General features: G+C 55.6%; 2 protein-coding genes across 4 annotated transcripts; one reads left to right on the forward strand and one right to left on the reverse strand.

Annotated features, from left to right (window-relative positions):
* Positions 1 to 1509: 1509 nt before the first annotated feature.
* On the forward strand, positions 1510 to 8742 carry B4GALNT1 (beta-1,4-N-acetyl-galactosaminyltransferase 1). Of its 3 annotated transcripts, none has more exons than XM_064283980.1 (10): positions 1514 to 1804; positions 2368 to 2532; positions 2656 to 2762; positions 3640 to 3680; positions 3826 to 4006; positions 5811 to 5909; positions 6045 to 6235; positions 6648 to 6819; positions 7040 to 7280; positions 7887 to 8742. In XM_064283980.1, exons 1-10 carry the CDS (start codon positions 1587 to 1589, stop codon positions 8245 to 8247), a joined length of 1776 nt encoding a protein of 591 aa, XP_064140050.1. In that variant the 5' UTR covers positions 1514 to 1586; the 3' UTR covers positions 8248 to 8742. The 3 variants fall into 3 exon arrangements, with proteins under 3 accessions (XP_064140051.1, XP_064140050.1, XP_003405208.2); XM_003405160.4 differs by having other exon boundaries at positions 1516 to 1804; positions 6679 to 6819; positions 7887 to 8214; XM_064283981.1 differs by lacking the exon at positions 2368 to 2532 and having other exon boundaries at positions 1510 to 1804; positions 6679 to 6819; positions 7887 to 8214.
* Positions 8743 to 9094: 352 nt separating this feature from the next.
* Positions 9095 to 14816, reverse strand: SLC26A10P (Solute carrier family 26 member 10). The gene is given in 15 exon segments (XM_064283986.1): positions 9095 to 9277; positions 9397 to 9451; positions 9546 to 9628; positions 9709 to 9742; positions 9878 to 9994; positions 10067 to 10136; positions 10228 to 10334; positions 10724 to 10819; positions 10909 to 10986; positions 12223 to 12336; positions 12441 to 12588; positions 12737 to 12819; positions 13497 to 13649; positions 13916 to 14080; positions 14256 to 14816. Coding segments are annotated over 15 exon segments (1665 nt in total). The 5' UTR covers positions 14454 to 14816; the 3' UTR covers positions 9095 to 9113.
* Between the last annotated feature and the right edge of the window lie 988 nt (positions 14817 to 15804).

Raw genomic sequence — 15804 nt, forward strand, 5'->3', positions numbered from 1 at the left:
TCACAGAATTTGAGGTCTGCATCCCACTGCTCTCCTGCTCCCTCAGGGGTTCTCTGTTGTGTTCCCTGTCAGGGCAGTCACTGGTTGTAGCCGGGCACCATCTAGTTCTTCTGGTCTCAGGCTGATGTAGTCTCTGGTTTATGTGACCCTTTCTGTCTCTTGGGCTCATAATTACCTTGTGTCTTTGGTGTTCTTCATTCTCCTTTGCTCCAGGTGGGTTGAGACCAATTGATGCAACTTAGATGGCCGCTTGCTAGTGTTTAAGACCCCAGATGGCCAGGCAGAGATTTTATTTTCCAAGATGTAGTCTTGTTTCCTTTATTGCACTCTAATAACTCAAACTTCCTTTTTAAATGGGGTGTTAGGGCGCCCTCGGCCCATTCCCTCCCAAAGCCCATTCTTGTGTACAATAGCGATGGAAGGGAGACTGAGTGAGTGGGAAATAGGACGGCTGGAACTGGGGGCAGATGGCTGAGACGCCAAAGTTTGGGGGCGAAGAGCTGAATGATGCGGGGACAGCCTTGTGCTCCGGCTCCGCGCCTCTGCAATTTCCTCCGCTCCCACCAGAAGGCGCCCCGGCGCTCGCATTCCCGGCGCGGAGACAGAGCCTTCGCCGCAACCAGCCGGGTAACCGAACCGAGCCGCGTCGCGATACCTAGGGCCGGGCGGCGGCTTGAACCTTCCCCGCCCGGCAAGTAGGGCAGGGCGCCAGGGATCCCCGGCTTTGTTTCCGGGGCTGAAACGCGGCCGTTCTCAACTCGGTTTCCCCACCGCAGGTAACGCCCAGAGTCACCCCCGCGTCGCGGTCCACAAAGCCCCGAGAATCCGCGGGCGAGAGTGCTTGAGCGCTTTCTGGAGGCAGGAGGAGTCCCTACACTCAGGCTCACGCCGACTTCTCACACAGACCGCCCCGGCCCCATGAGGACCCCCAGGCCAGCGCTGGTTGCCCAGCGCAGCCGGGACCGCAAGCGTGCCTCGGCCGTAGAGCGGTAGACAGGTCAGTGCCCGGGCTGGATGAGGGCCGAGCTGGGGGTGGGAGGCGTACGCGTCAATCCACTCTGTCCCTTCCTCCCCCGCTTGCCGAGCCATTTACCGGGTCACCTCCGCCGGGGCACCCGATAGCGTGGGCGTGATGCTGCATTTTTCTTGACAAGCAAGGTGTGGAGCCGCCCTCTGCAGCCCACCCGGGCCAGGTGATGCTCTGGCTGGGGAGCGGGGAAATGCGCGAGCCCAGACGGGAGGCAGGCTTTGGGGGCCGCTGCTGCTCTAACAAAACGGTGCTTTTCCACCTACGAGCGGCCGCGCCGAAACCCGGGCATCCAAATGTCTCTTGCGTCGGGATGCCGGGCCTCGGATATGAGGACAAATCGAGTTGCCGGAGAGGGCGAGAAGAAAGGAGGAAGAGATCCCCTGTGGCTGGGGCAGTGAGGGGAGGAGAAGACCGGGTGGGGGAAGTAAAGGGGGGAGCAAGTCGTTACGCACGTTCTAGCGCGCGAGGTGTGGAAAGCCCCCGGAGGAGCCGGAAGGAGCCTCCGGAGCAAGGGTGCCGGCCCACGCCCTACCTTTCACCCTTCCTCATCTCCAGGATGCGGCTGGGCCGCAGGGCCCTTTGCCTGCTGGTCCTGCTGCTCGCCTGCGCCTCGCTGGGGCTCCTGTACGCGAGCACCCGGAACGCGCCGGGCCTCCGGGCCCCCCCTGCGCAGTGGGCACCCCTGCAGGGTCCCCCCAGACCTCAGCTGCCAGATCTCACCCCAGAGCCCCGCTACGCACACATCCCGGTCAAGATCAAGGAGCAAGTGGTGGGGTGAGTGAATCTCTCTAGTGGCAGCTAGGGGGCGGCGCAGGGGGTGGGGAGGCTTTTGTTTCTTCTGGTGCTGGGCTCTGATGCCTGGGTTCTCCAGACTGGTTGTATGGGGGTGAAGTGGGGGTGGGGAGGAACGCTAAGGCTCGGGCGCGGGGCGGGGGGGCGCGGAATCTGTTTTCCCTGAACCTTATCTTGGAGATGGGGGTGGGAGAGTGTTCAGTCAGGGGAGGGGCCTGAAAGAGTCCCTGGTGTGAGTCAGTCAATAGGGGAGATTCCAGACCGGGTCCTGAATGGTGGGCAGGAAGCTCTGGAAATCCTAGTAATAGGCCTTTTTCTCTGCCTCCCTCGGTAAAATCCAGACTGAGGGGAGGAGGCATCCTATCTATGGTCCTCCCTCTTGAGAATTAGCTGAAGAGCAATGTTTAAAAAAAAAAAAATGTTTAAGGGGACAAATATTGAATGGGCAGTGTGAGGAGGCCAAGGTGTAGGGTGCTATATAAATAGTTTGTGGCAGGAGTGGAGCTATGTGGCTGAGCTCTGATGTCTCCTCCTCCCCCCTCCAGGCTGCTGGCTCAAAACAACTGCAGTTGTGAGTTCAGTGGAAAGGGTCTTTCCCTCCCCTTCCAGAGGCAAGTCCAAGCCTTTGACCTCACCAAGGCCTTTGACCCTCAGGAGCTGAGGGCTGCCTCTGCCGCCAGGGAGCAGGAGTTCCAGGCCTTCCTTTCAAGGTGCCAGCAAGAAGGAAGAGGGTGGCTCTGAGGGGGAAAGCAGTGGGAGGCCTGGAGGTGGGCATAACAGGAGAGCCCCTTTCCGTCTGACTCCCCTCTCTGTTTCCTCTCCTCCACTGCCAGGATCCAGTCCCCAGCTGACCAGCTGCTCATAGCCCCTGCCAATTCTCCCCTACAGTATCCCTTGCAGGGTGTGGAGGTGCAGCCCCTCAGGAGCATCTTAGTGCCAGGTGAGGAAGAAGGTCTAGAGAACGACTTGGGCCACAGTGAGGGTGGCAGGGCCAGAGGTTGGGTGAGGAAGAATGAGGGAAAGTTGGAATGGGAGATGAAATTCTTTTGAGAGGAGGACTTGGAGGTCAGAAAGGGGTTCATGAAATGGGAGTTGGGGACAGAGGGATGCTAAGGTTGTCAGGAATTGTGGAAGACTGTACACTTGACAACTAACCTAAGGGTTGGCAGTTCGCAGTTCAAACACAGCCAGGCGTGCTTTGGAAGAAAGACCTGGCAATCAGCTTCCATAAAGTTTTTTTTTTTAATTGCTCTGTGGTCGATTCCAACTCACAGCGACCCTATAGGACATAGTAGAACTGTCCCATAGTGTTTCCAAGGTTTGTAATCTTTACGGAAGCAGATCACCATATCTTTCTCCTGTGGTGCAGCTGGTGGGTTCAAACTGCTGATCTTTCAGTTAGCAACTGAGTGCTTAATCACTGTGCCACGAGGGCTCCTTCTGTAAAGAAAAGTCTATGGAGCAATCCTACTCTGTAACACATGGGGTCACCACGAGTCGAAACAGACTCCATGGCAACAGGTTTGGTTTGATTTGGGCAATTGCGGAGGTTTGAGGAGAAGAATCTATGCTTTGCTGACTGACCAAAGGTTAGGTGGGTGGACAGGCCAGACCATAGAAGAGATACTGCTTTGATGAGAGATGAGAAGGAGCCAAAAACCAGCCACTCTAGGCTGTGTTAGCCAATATTCCCTGTTGAGGCCTCAATGGGAAAAGAATGGTGAAAAGTCATGTGTTGTGTGTGCTGGAAGAGGGAAGAGAAAGTGAGGAAGAAATCAGGGCTCTCTGTGATTCTGATCTCCCATCCTTCCTCCCAGGGCTAAGCCTGCAGGCATCTTCAGGTCGGGAGCTATACCAGGTGAGAGGGAACAGGACAGCAGGGAGGCCAGGGGGGGCAGCGAGGATGCTGGGAGAGAGACAGGGCCAAGGGAGGGATGGAAGGACAAGGGAGGGAAGAGGTGGGTCTGGGGCCTAACCCTACACTCTCCAACCTCCTCACCCAGGTGAACCTGACTGCCTCCCTGGGCACCTGGGATGTGGCAGGGGAAGTGACAGGAGTGACTCTCACTGGAGAGGGGCAGCCGGACCTCACACTCACTAGCCCAGGGCTGGACCAGCTCAACCGGCAGCTGCAGCTGGTCACTTACAGCAGCCGAAGCTACCAGGCCAACACAGCAGACACAGGTATGAGGCCTGAATGGAGGTAGGAGAGGGCGGCATGGGCAGAGAGGACCAAGAAAGCCTGGGGCAGGCAAATGGCAGAGGGCGTGGGAGATACTCGGGCAATGGCCAGAGTTGCCCAGATGCACAATGGGCATTTCAGCTGGGCCAGCAGGGCCAGGGAGGAAGAGAAGGAGCCTTTGTTCACCCGGGACCAGAGCAGGCCAGGGGGAAACTCTAGCCTTGGGTGTGTCCCCTCTCCAGGCCAACCATGAGGGCCCCAGGAAGTGGATTGGCCCAGGAACCAGAAGACTCAGGCTGTATTCCCAGCCTACCACTTACTAGGAGGCAAGGGTTTTACTTTCCTGAGCTCTGTTTCTCTCCTAGCAAAAGGGGCTTAACACAGCCCTCCTACTTCTCTCTAAGGCTTGCTACACTAAGCCTGCTGCCACCGCTGGGCCTTTGCACTTGCTATCCTCTGCCTGGAATGCTCTTCCCCCAGATTTTTGCATGGCTGGCCCCTCCTTGTCACTTAGATTTCAGCTCAAATGTCTCTACTATTACATTGTGGTTGTTGTTAGGTGCCATGGAGTCAGTTCCTATCATAGCAACCCTATGTACAACAGAACAAAACACTGAACACTGCCTGGTCCTGTGCCATCCTTACAATCGTTCCCATGTTTGAGCCCGTTATTGCAGCCACTGTGTCAATCCATCTTGTTGAGGGTCTTACTCTTTTTCACTGACCCTCTCTTTTACCAAGCATGATGCCCTTCTCTAGGGACCAATCCCTCCTGATAACATGTCCCAAGTATATCTCATGTACTGGTCTTTCCTGTTAACGTGTCTAAAGTACATCTCATGTACTATCACATTACTTGTCTTATTTTCTATTCAATAGTTATCAAGATCTGAATTCTCTTGTTTACTTAATCCGGATGGAACCAGACTGTCAGGGTTCCTATCCCATCTTTAGTGCTTAATAGCTGCTAAATGTGGACAAATTGCTTAACCCTCTGGTGGCCCAGTTATTTCCTGTTTTGACATTTTTGTTGACAGCATGTATTTTCATTAATGAAAGCATGCTCAGTCATTGAGTGTGTCTGAATTTTTGGTAGGTAATATGTATTTTTTTTCTTGCCCCCTCCCACAAGCCTACCCTAAGTGTTTAGTGGTATATATGAAGCACCACTAATTGTATCCCAGAGTCCCCACCGTAATCTATTGGTACATATGTGTAACAAATAAAAATTTTCAAAAATTTCTATTTTTCCTACCAAAAATTCAGGCACCTCATGTGATACCCTGTAAAAATACTAATTTGAGGTATACACTCATTTCTTCAGTTTCAAACAGTCATAAGGACCCCTGCCTTGTGGAAGCACATACTGTCAATGGTACAGCAGCTTCCCAATAAACCCAGAGGCTGAAAAAGTTCATGGTCACTGTATGACTGTATGTACCGTCGCACATAGAAGGGTTAATTTCTCTGTGCCTGGGTTTTCTTTTCTGCACTAGGAATCTACTTAACAGGGCTGTTGTGAGGATTAAATGAGTAAATGCATTTAAGGTCATTTCAAAAGTGCCTGGCACATTGTAAATATGCGATAAAGGTTTGCTTTTAATTAAAACTTTTTTATTGTCTTTCTCCCAGCCATTAGAATATAAGCTCCATGGAGATAAGGACCTTGTGTTCTTGTCCACCAAGACCTAGAAAGGCTGAACACCAAGCAGGCACTTTCATATTGATTGGCTTGAATAGGGAATGCTGCCCCAGACTTAAGGGTACTTCCCATGTCCTTTCTCCTACCATATTCTTTCTCCATAGTCCGGTTCTGCACCGAGGGACATGAGGCTGCCTTCACCATCCGCATCAGACACCCACCTAACCCGCGTCTGTACCCACCTGGAGCTCTACCCCAGGGAGGTGAGGCTGGCTGATGGGGGCAGGGACCTAGGTCTGACCCTATAAGGGGAGGGGACGGCCTTAGGAGGGGATGTCTTCATGTTCCTCACTCTCTATCCTTCTTATCTGCACCCAACCCTGCGCCCTCACTCCCAGCTCAGTACAACATCAGCGCTCTGGTCACCATCGCCACCAAGACTTTCCTTCGTTATGACCGGCTACGGACGCTCATCGCCAGCATCCGCCGCTTCTACCCGACGGTCACCGTGGTCATCGCTGACGACAGCGAGAAGCCTGAGCGCGTCAGCGGCCCACATGTCGAGCACTATCTCATGCCCTTTGGCAAGGTGTGAAACCAGCGAGGCTGGGTGGCTGCAGGAGGGGCTTGCTGTCAGACTGCAGCCTCCATCTGTCTCAGAATCACTGGGGTGCCTGCTAGGCATGCAGATTCCTAGAACGTAAGCTCCGTGGGAGCAAGAGTTCTGCCTATCTTGTTCGCTGCTGCATTCTTAGAATAACGCCTAAGGCATAGTGGGCGCTCAAGAAGTAGTTGATGGATGAATGAATGAACGAATGTATTCCAGGATCATTCCCCAGAACGCTGACTTAGAACCCCTAGGAGTGTTTTTTTGTTTTTGTTTTTAACTTAGCTCCCGGCCATTCCTAAGCACTCCAAAGTTTGGAGAGGGGCACAGGCTGTTAAAACGGGTCAGGGAAAGAAGAAGAAAGGGGACAGCGGGGTCTGTCTTATCTCTACAGCCTCCTCCAACCACACGCACCCCTCCCCCAGGGCTGGTTCGCAGGCCGGAACCTGGCTGTTTCCCAAGTGACCACCAAGTATGTGTTGTGGGTGGACGACGATTTCGTTTTCACTGCGCGGACACGGCTAGAGAAGCTAGTGGACGTGCTGGAGAGGACCCCGCTGGATCTGGTGGGGAGGGGTGCTGGCTAGGGGGGAGGTGGGGGGGGAGAGAGCTGGGCTGAGAGAGCCCTGGGGCCGAGGGAGGATGAGGAAGTGGGGCCCGGGTGATGCTCTGGGTCCTACAGGGGTGAAGCAGGAGAGGGCTAGCAGGGGAACCGTCCCGGGGGGAGAGGGGCACAGACCTTCCCCATCCCCGCCGGGTCTGGAGCCACTTTCCCACTGCCCGCAGGTAGGGGGCGCGGTGCGCGAGATCTCGGGCTTTGCCACCACATACCGGCAGCTGCTAACCGTGGAGCCCGGCGCTCCAGGCAGCGGGAACTGCCTTCGGCAGAGACGCGGCTTCCACCAAGAGCTCGTTGGCTTCCCGAGCTGCGTAGTCACCGACGGCGTCGTCAATTTCTTCTTAGCGCGAACCGACAAGGTGCGCGCGGTCGGCTTCGACCCGCGACTCAACCGCGTAGCCCATCTGGGTGAGTAGAGCCCCCTCCCGGTCGGGCCTGGCAAGGACCCCACGGGGCCCTGTACAGGGGCCCGTCTTCTTTGCCCACCCCAGAGGAGCCCACAGCTGCCACCTGGAGCCGCTAGAGCGGTTCTACCAAGGCATACAAACACTTGCCCTGGGGCTGAGAACTCCCTGTGGGAGACAGAGCTCCCACTCCCTCCCGGCCCTGTAAACCTACACCCCTAGTACAGCTGCTGGGTACCCCTGGGTTTGTGAACCTCCTGGCGATTGTCACTGCTAAAAAAAAAAAAAAAAAAAAAAGTCACTGCTACCCCTACTTAACTCCGAGCCAATTCCCCTGGTTCAGACCACACCTGGAGCACCCCATCAGGCATTTATTGAATCTCTGGGCAGTGGGGGGGTGACTTTTTCTGTTGTCAAAGCTCAAGGCAAGCATATCGACTCCATTTTACAGAAGAGTAAAACAAATCCAGAGGGATTTACTCACATGCCCAAGGTCCTTAGAAAGGGAGTCTTTGCATATGCACCCTCTGTACCCCAACTCTCAGTTCTCCCTTAAGGGTTGGCCTTTTGCATCCTCAGGACCTTTCTCTGTCCCCCTCCCCATCTCCAGAATTCTTCCTGGATGGGCTTGGTTCCCTTCAAGTGGGCTCCTGCTCAGATGTCATTGTGGATCATGCATCCAAGGTGAAGCTTCCTTGGGTGTCAAGAGATGCCAGGGCAGAGACTTATGCCCGGTATCGCTACCCAGGATCACTGGACGAAAGTCAGGTGGCCAAACACCGGCTGCTTTTCTTCAAACACCGACTACAGTGCATGACCGCGGAGTGATGGCCACTCAGGGCCTTTCGATTATCAAGTGGGTCCTTCCTCCTTTCCCTGCCAGGAATTTTCAGCAAACCCCACCACCCAGTGACCATTGGACTGACTGTCTCCGACCCTCCAGCCCCCCACCCCTCATCTTCAGAACCTGATCCTAAAGAGGGGCTTGTCCTGGTGACACCCCTCCTTTCCTCGAGTGCCCAGGGGCATGATGGAGCCATACCCTTTCCCACAGCCAGTGCCAAGTCCTCCCCCAGACCTCATTCTAATGGGGCAGGAAATTGGGGGGTTGCTTTCCAAGTGCCAAAGAGCCCAGGGGGACTCCAAGAACCTGAAGTAGAAACACTCTCGTCTCATCTTGGGACTGGGGGGTGGGGAAGCCTCCTCAAATGTAATCCCGGAGGTGTGCCCCCCACACCCATCTCTGGATCCAGGACTCTGTGCACTGGCTCCAGCTCCACCCCCGTGGAGAGAACTTATGACTCTGGAGCTGAGGTGGGGGTTGGTGAACACGCAGCAAAGCCATTCTCAGTTGTGTCTTTGCATTGCTGTTGGCATGGAGGAAGGGTACCAGGGATCTCTGTGCAGACATCCAGACTCACTTCATGGGTCTCAGAAGCTCCCAACTTCATTTTATTAGCCACATTAATTACGGGGGCTTGGAGCCATGGTCCTCCCCCCACAATGTTGTTGGGGCTGTCTACTCTCCAAGTAACCAAATCAGACCCACACTGTGCAAGTTTTTGGACCAGCGAGCTCCTAGAGAAGAGAGGGAACATGTCAGGAGTAGATTAGGCAACCCCCATCCCCACCTGAGATTTGGTAGTCCTCTGAGGGGCACCACCACCCCCTTTGGGACCTTAGTTTCTCAGTTCTTCACGCATAGCTAGACACAATCCAATCTCCCCAGCTTGGTCTTAAAATTGCATAATCATTTCATCCATACCCCTTCCTCGATCTCCCTCCTTAGTGCCCTTCCCAAATGCCCCTGCTGAGGTCTTCAGCCATGACCCACACCTCACTTGATATAGCCCAGCCCCTCCTAGCTGCCACTCCTGCTGCCATTGCCCCTCACCAGTCTCTCCAGGGCATGAGCAGCTGCATCCTGGACACTCACAAACAGCTGTTCTGGGGTCACTGTGTCCAGGAGTCCTGCCCAAGTCAGTGTCCTCATCACCGAGGCTGTGCGGGGCAGGAATCAGGCTCTCAGTCCCCAAGTATACACCATGTCCTCCTTCCTCCCCCCAAGTGTCCAGTCATTCCCAAGTCAGTGGGTCTCTCCACCCACCCACACCTCTCACCATTACACTGAGCCAGGAGAAGGTGAATTCCAGCATCTCGGCATCGGCTGGCCAGCTGTGGGGACGGGGCAGGAGGATCTTAACTCTGATGTCAGGGGTTTCAGTGGGATGATAAGGGGACTTTCTCTTCAGTCTACTCTCTCCCTCACCTGTACCACTTCTCTGGCTCCAGCAGCATCTGCGAAGGTGACCCCACTGCAGTCAAGGACTACCACTCTGATGGGCTCAGCAACTAGGGTGGGGAGAAGGGAGGAGTACTCAGATGCTTCCATGGATCATGCTCAAATCTCCTTCTTTGTCATCCCATCTCACCTGCATCAGGTGGGCCATCTGGCTTTGGAGTCTCCTGTGAGTAAAGAGGGGCAGTCAGTTGGCACTAGAGAAGACACAAACATGAACGCATGCACTTTGAGCACAAGGGTCCCCCTCGGAACACCCACCCGCCTCCCACTCCCAGAGAAACCACTCTCCTTGACCTTACCTTGCCCCTCTCTCCAAGTCCCAGATGCCACTCTAGGATGCGGCGGAACTGCCCACGGGTTCCAAAGTAGAGTGGTGTTGGATAGCTCAGGATGCAGAGCCCCGGGACCTGGAGGAACTAAGAAGTCAGAGGGTCAGAGAAACATTTGGGTGGAATCTTCCCTTCCTTCCTTAACTGTACCCCACCCACCTTGTGGCTCTCTCTGAGTGGCCTGTAGAGCTCCGTCCCTTCAGCCAGTCCAAGCGCCAAGCACTGCACCCTGGGCAGGGAGCTGGGGTTAGATTCCAGCCTGGCTGGCTGGGGAATCACCCAAAGCATCATTTCTCCCCTCCTCTCCTCTCAACTCCCACCTCTGGGTGCGGCAGACCACAGTCATCATGGAGAAGACCACACCCACAGCCAGGCCCAGGTCCACACTCAGGGTCACTACAGCCACCCACGTGACCATCCACACAGCCTGTGGGACATGGAGAGGGAGACTGCCCAGAAGGAAGGGCCCAGGGCCATACTGCCAGGGAAACGGGTACAGGGGCAGTGACTACCAGGGCAAGTGATGGAGAGGGCCAGGTGGGACAGGATCGGCCCAACAGGGGATACACACCAAATATAACGACCCCAGACCTTGTACCAGCTGGGGGGTTAAATATTCAGGTCCAAGGGCCTTCAATTTGTCTCTTGAGTAAAGGGCACTAAGAGGTATGAGTGTTGCAGAAGTGGGGGTGCAGTGAGGAGTGAGGGTGAAGGGCATGCAGAACCAGGACAATTAGCTTTGATCCAGGGCAGAGGCTGGGGATGCTGGGAAGATGGAAAGGGGGCAACGGGGGAGGTAATGCTGCCATTTCTCACAAAGTCCATGCGGCTGACACGCCATAGTTGTGGAAGCTCCTGCATCTGGAAGAACATCTGGCGCATGCTGGAGATATTGATGCAGGCCAGGACAGCCTTGGGGCAGAGGAGGCAGGCTGACCACCCCAAGGCTCTGGTCTACAGCCATCCCTCCAAGCCACCCTCATGCCTCCTCTGCCCCTTACCTTGGGCAGGTAGTAGAAGAAGGGCCCCAGCCACAACAGCACTGACAGGACAACTACACAGGAGAAGAGGCCTGCCAGCTAGAGGGATGGGAGGAAAGAAGGAAGGGAGCCCGCCCTCACCCCAGGGTGAGAGCAGACCTCCCTGCCTCGGCTGTCTCCTCTCCCTTGGAAGTCCCCCTCCCACATCGATATTCCTCACCCCCTTCTAGATCTTCTGCCATTATTCACACCAATCTTTCTGTTTCCCCCAACTAAATGCCTGTTGTTTGCCAGTCGCCCCTTAGATGTAGTGCAACTTCTCTCTTTTTGTAGCCCATCTCCATCTTAAAAGCCACCTCTGGATTACCCTAGAGGCAGGCGAAACACATGCTTAGGGCACCAAGAAAGAAAGGGAAACCAAAAATGTTAGAGGGAAATTTTGATATGTTATATTTCTTTTTAAAAATTCATCAAAATAATCCATGTGGGAAAAAAATGAGAATTTTGTCTCTTAAATTTATTTTACTGTTTAGTATTGTTCTTATTTTAAACTACAGTTGGGTCACCATACTCTCTCTCAGTGCTTAGAAGCCTGTTGTAGCTGTTGCTGTTGTTGTTGTTGTTGTTAGTTGCCAGCAAGTCCCTTCTGAATGAGTATCAAGAGTAGAACTGCTCCATAGGGTTTTTAAGGCTGAGAGCTTTCAGATGCAGATCACCAAGGTCTGTCCTCCAAAGTGCCTCTGGGTAGGTTTGAACTTCCAACATTTTGGCTCGCAGTTGAGCGCTTAGGAGCCCTGGTGGTGCAGGGGCTAACCATTCAGCTGCTAACCAAAAGGCTGATGGTTTGAGTGCACCCAGCAGCTCTGGGAGAAAGACCTGGTGATCTACTACCGAAAAGATTTACAGCCTGGGAAACCCTACGGAGCAGTTCTCTCTGTCACATGGGGTGGCTAGGAGTTGAGCTGAAATCGATTTGGTGGCACCTGACAACAACAAAAACAGGTGGACACTTGTCTGTTTGCAATGCCTGGTTTGTACCACTCAATTCCGACTCATAGCAACCCTATAGGACAGACTAGAACCGCTCCATAAGGTTTTCTAGGCTGTAATATTTACAGGTCTTCTCTCCCTTGAGTGGCTGAGGGTCTTAACTGGCCTTACTGTTATCCTTCATACTGCCTACCTAGGAAATCTCATCCCCTCTTGCACCTCCTTCACAGATTCCCATCTTGCTCTATCTAGATGCCCCCTGGGTATCTACCAGTCTCCCACATGTTTCTCCATCCCGATCTGGATGCCCCCAGCCTTTCTCCTCATTCAGGGATGTCCTCTTACCTGTGTATTCCCACCAGCATCCACTAATAGGCTGGTCGTGGCTAAGGTGGCCGAGTTGGGAAAGCAAGAGAAGAGGGAGGAGATGAGGTTGGAGACACCATGTGCCAAGAGCTCCTGGAGGGATGCAGTGAGATGAATGGGAGAGAAAAAGGTGGGGAGGGAGGTCAGGTTAGGGGTTGGCTCTTGAATGAGGGTGGGGTTCACAGTCAAAGTCATACCTGGTTGGAGTCAATAGTGTAGCTATACTTGTCTGCATAGATGGAGGCCAGAGAGGCTGACACAGCAAAAGTCACCAGTGCAATGGGCAGGGAGTCGGCCAGGATCCTGGGCAGCTCAGACAGGCTGGGGAGGAGGGGTTGAGGGAATCTGCAGAGGGAGAGGTTCATGGTGAGGCTGGCTTTGGTATTACAAGGAGTAGAGAAGGCAGAGAAAACAGAGTAGGTGGGAAAATGCTTGGGTTATCAGGAAAGATGTGAGAAGAGAAAGCTGGCATCTTTTTTTTTCTCTCTCTTACCCTCCAGGCAGCACCCCCACTATCTGGACATTGTATCTTGTGTCCAGGGAAGAGGTGAAGCAAAGCACTGAGGCCAGGATCACCTGGGAAATAGAGAAAATTAGGGCATGGGGGGTGGGACCCCTGGTGGAGGCCAGAAGGAGCTCAGCATGAGAGAGGACCATAATGCACAAGGAGGTGGTCCCAGGAGCTGGGCAACTGAGGTAGCTGGGGTGAAGGAATGTGGGGAAGGAAGAGGAGTGGCGGATACCTGGGTCTATGGAGTGACAGGGGACAGAAGAAAGTAAGAGTGGGCTGGCATGAGGAATCATAGCAGTTCTAAGTAGAGAGGCTAGGCTACATCTAGGGAGACATAGGGTATCTGTGGAGACAGAACAGTTAGTATGAGAAAGAGCTGTAGAGATAACTGTGAAGTACGGTGAAGGGTCCTGTGGGAAGCTGTGAGTGGAGGTGCTGTGATCAGCGAGACTGCAAGGGGACCCTGTAGGGAGGAAGAAGAGGCAATAGTAAGGGGTCTATAGCGGGTTCCTTAAGAGAAGTAGGGAGGTATGGGTGGAAGGTCTCGAAAGGTTATTGCAGACCAAAGCGTTCAAAGAGGAGGCCTAGAAATGTACACATGTGGGCAGGACCTCTCGACTGTGGCCCCTCTGCGTTCCACAAGGGGGCAGCAGCGGCCCCGCGGAGTCTTTTGAGGCCAGGTGCTAGAGGGTGGGCAGGGTCTGCGCCGGGCAGGGGGCAGAGATGCGGGGACTATCCTCACCATGACGACTTCCCCTGGGATAGGGGTGGGCAGCCTGTCTCGGAATCTCACGTTCAATTCCTTTACCGGCACTAGCAGCGCCAGACCGAGCGCCGAGATGGTCAGTTCCGCGGGACTGCTCTGGGGCAGCGCCGTCAGCACGACGGCCAGCGTCTGTGGGCAGGGGCGGTGAGCAAAGGGCCCTGCGCCGAGGTCGACCGCCCCCCAGCGCCGACACCAGGCTGAGGCAAGGCCGTCTGTGTCGGCTTTTGTCAGGACTTCCACCCCGCAGGCGATGCTTATTCAGGCCCTGTGGCCTAAGCCCTTTCCTCCGCCTCAGTAACCCACTCGCCCTCCACCGGCGGTCCTGCCTCCCTATTTGTATTTCCCTCTTCCCGGGAGGGCTGGGAGCCTCTTCCCCATTGTCCTTCCATCCCCACCTTGAAGAGAGTGAAGCAGCCGATCTGGCGCGGAAGTGGCAACCCCAAAAGGCTCGGCAGCTGGGACACGAGCACGTGCAGCGCGGCCCCGCTGGTCAGCGCCTTGACCACTGGCTCGGACAAGAATGTGGACAGGACGCCAAGCTGCAGCACGAACATCCCCAGCTGCGGGGGCGGGGGCGGGCGGGGATACGCCATCACCAACAGGCAGAGACCAGACCAGCTTCTCGGCGCACCTTCTGCCTGGTCCCGCGCCAGAGACGTGGCCCTCTTCCCCAGCCCAATACCCCGGCCCCCCAGAGTGGGTCCCCCAAGGCCCTCCCCTGGGGTCCTCCCTCACCATCAGCACCCCACTCCCGAAGGCCAAGGCCGCTGCCGCTCCAACCCGCTGCGCGTCCAACTGCTCCCTCTCGTTTCCGCTCAGGTTCCCCCCCGGGGGTTCGGGCACCAGCCGCTCGATGGCGGAGCCAGTCATGAGGCTGAGCACTGCAAACGTTCCTAGGGCAGGAATGGGTTGGGGGACAAATGCAGAGATCATCGGCTGTGCCTCCCGGGGCACGGCCGCAGCTCAGGCTCCGCGCTCTAGGTCAGGTGTGCTGCTGTCAGACCCTGCTCGCCCCGAGGGCTGCTGCCCGGGCGAAGACGATGGCGCCATCAGCTGGTGCCACAGCAGGCAACTGGCGGCGATAAAGGGACAGGCAGGCGCACAAGCCGTCGAAAACTGCTCTGCAACGTATTGACGCCCGCTCAAGCAGACTCCCCGAGCACTGCCTGCTCCTTTGGGTGACCACCCACTTATCTCTTCTCCACTTTCCAAGCCTCAGAGATGTTCGTTTTAACTAAATTCCCCGGAAAGAAAAAGTCCGAGTAACCCCCCTGCCTCTCTGCAACCACTCAGCATCCCCAGCGAGCACTGCCCGGGTCAGAGGGTCGAGACAGGGGCGGTAGGGACGGTGGGAGAGGTGAAGAAGGGAATAAGAGCCAGGGAGCTTACAAGCAGGCAAGTCTCAACCCCTGTTCTTTTTTACTCCAGAGAGTGGAAGAACAGTCCCTGTCACTCACCCGTGGACAAGTGTCTCCCAGTACCCAGCAAGGTGTAGATGAGGACGGGGAAGAAAGAAGTGTAGAGTCCGAACACCGGGGGCACAGAGGACAGGAGGGCAAAAGCCATGCCTGAGGGAGAAGTGGAAAAAAAGATCTGCGGTGTGTGGAGCGGGAGACGCTCAGCATCCAGGACCGTGCCCTTCCCCACACTTAGAGCTGGGAGGGGGACGCTAAATCCTGCCTCTTGAGGGAACTAAGGGGTTAAAGGGCCTCGGTGGGAGGTCGTGGGGCGGACAAGGGCACAGATCCGTGTCGGCCCGTGTCCTTGAGGGCAGGCGTCGTGCCTCTCCAGTTCCTTGAGCCGGAACCTATCCAAGACTTCTTGCAGGATTGAGCGGGGGAGGGGATTGCGCAGAGGTGGAGACGGGAACCGACGGAGTCAAAGTGGCGAGCTTATCCCAAGCTTGATTTCAGGTACCTCTCCCGGAACCCTCAACGAAATTAACCCACCGCCCCACTGCCGGGCTCTCCGCTCTGGCGCCGCCTCTCCGAAGCTCTCTAGAGCTTGGAGCTCCTGGCAGGCTGGTGTTTGGGCAGCTCACCCTGGGGCACGTGCACGATGCCCACGGTAACTCCCGCCACCGCATCCCCCAGCAGCCAGGCCCGCCAGCGGTAACTGGGTAGCCAGCTCAGCGGAGGCAGCCGCCCCAGGAGCAGGCGCCACGCCCCCGACCGCGAACAGGCGCGGGCCCGCCGTCTCCACAGCCTGAGCAGCCCGGACAAGCTGTACTCCGCAGATAGCTCCGACTCCTCCTCTGCATCCCCGAAGAGCTGCCGGAACTGGT

This window comes from Loxodonta africana, chromosome 4 (genome assembly GCF_030014295.1).
Source record: "Loxodonta africana isolate mLoxAfr1 chromosome 4, mLoxAfr1.hap2, whole genome shotgun sequence".
NCBI classification, from domain to species: domain Eukaryota; kingdom Metazoa; phylum Chordata; class Mammalia; order Proboscidea; family Elephantidae; genus Loxodonta; species Loxodonta africana.

What these genes read in the sequence shown, in the direction of transcription:
- B4GALNT1 (XM_064283980.1), top strand. Translation starts at nt 1,587, where the DNA reads ATGCGGCTGGGCCGCAGGGCCCTTTGCCTGCTGGTCCTGCTGCTCGCC. An exon ending in CAGGAGCATCTTAGTGCCAG is followed by an intron (nt 2,763 to 3,639) that starts GTGAGGAAGAAG and finishes CCTTCCTCCCAG; the next exon opens with GGCTAAGCCTGCAGGCATCT. An exon ending in AGAGGACCCCGCTGGATCTG is followed by an intron (nt 6,820 to 7,039) that starts GTGGGGAGGGGT and finishes CACTGCCCGCAG; the next exon opens with GTAGGGGGCGCGGTGCGCGA.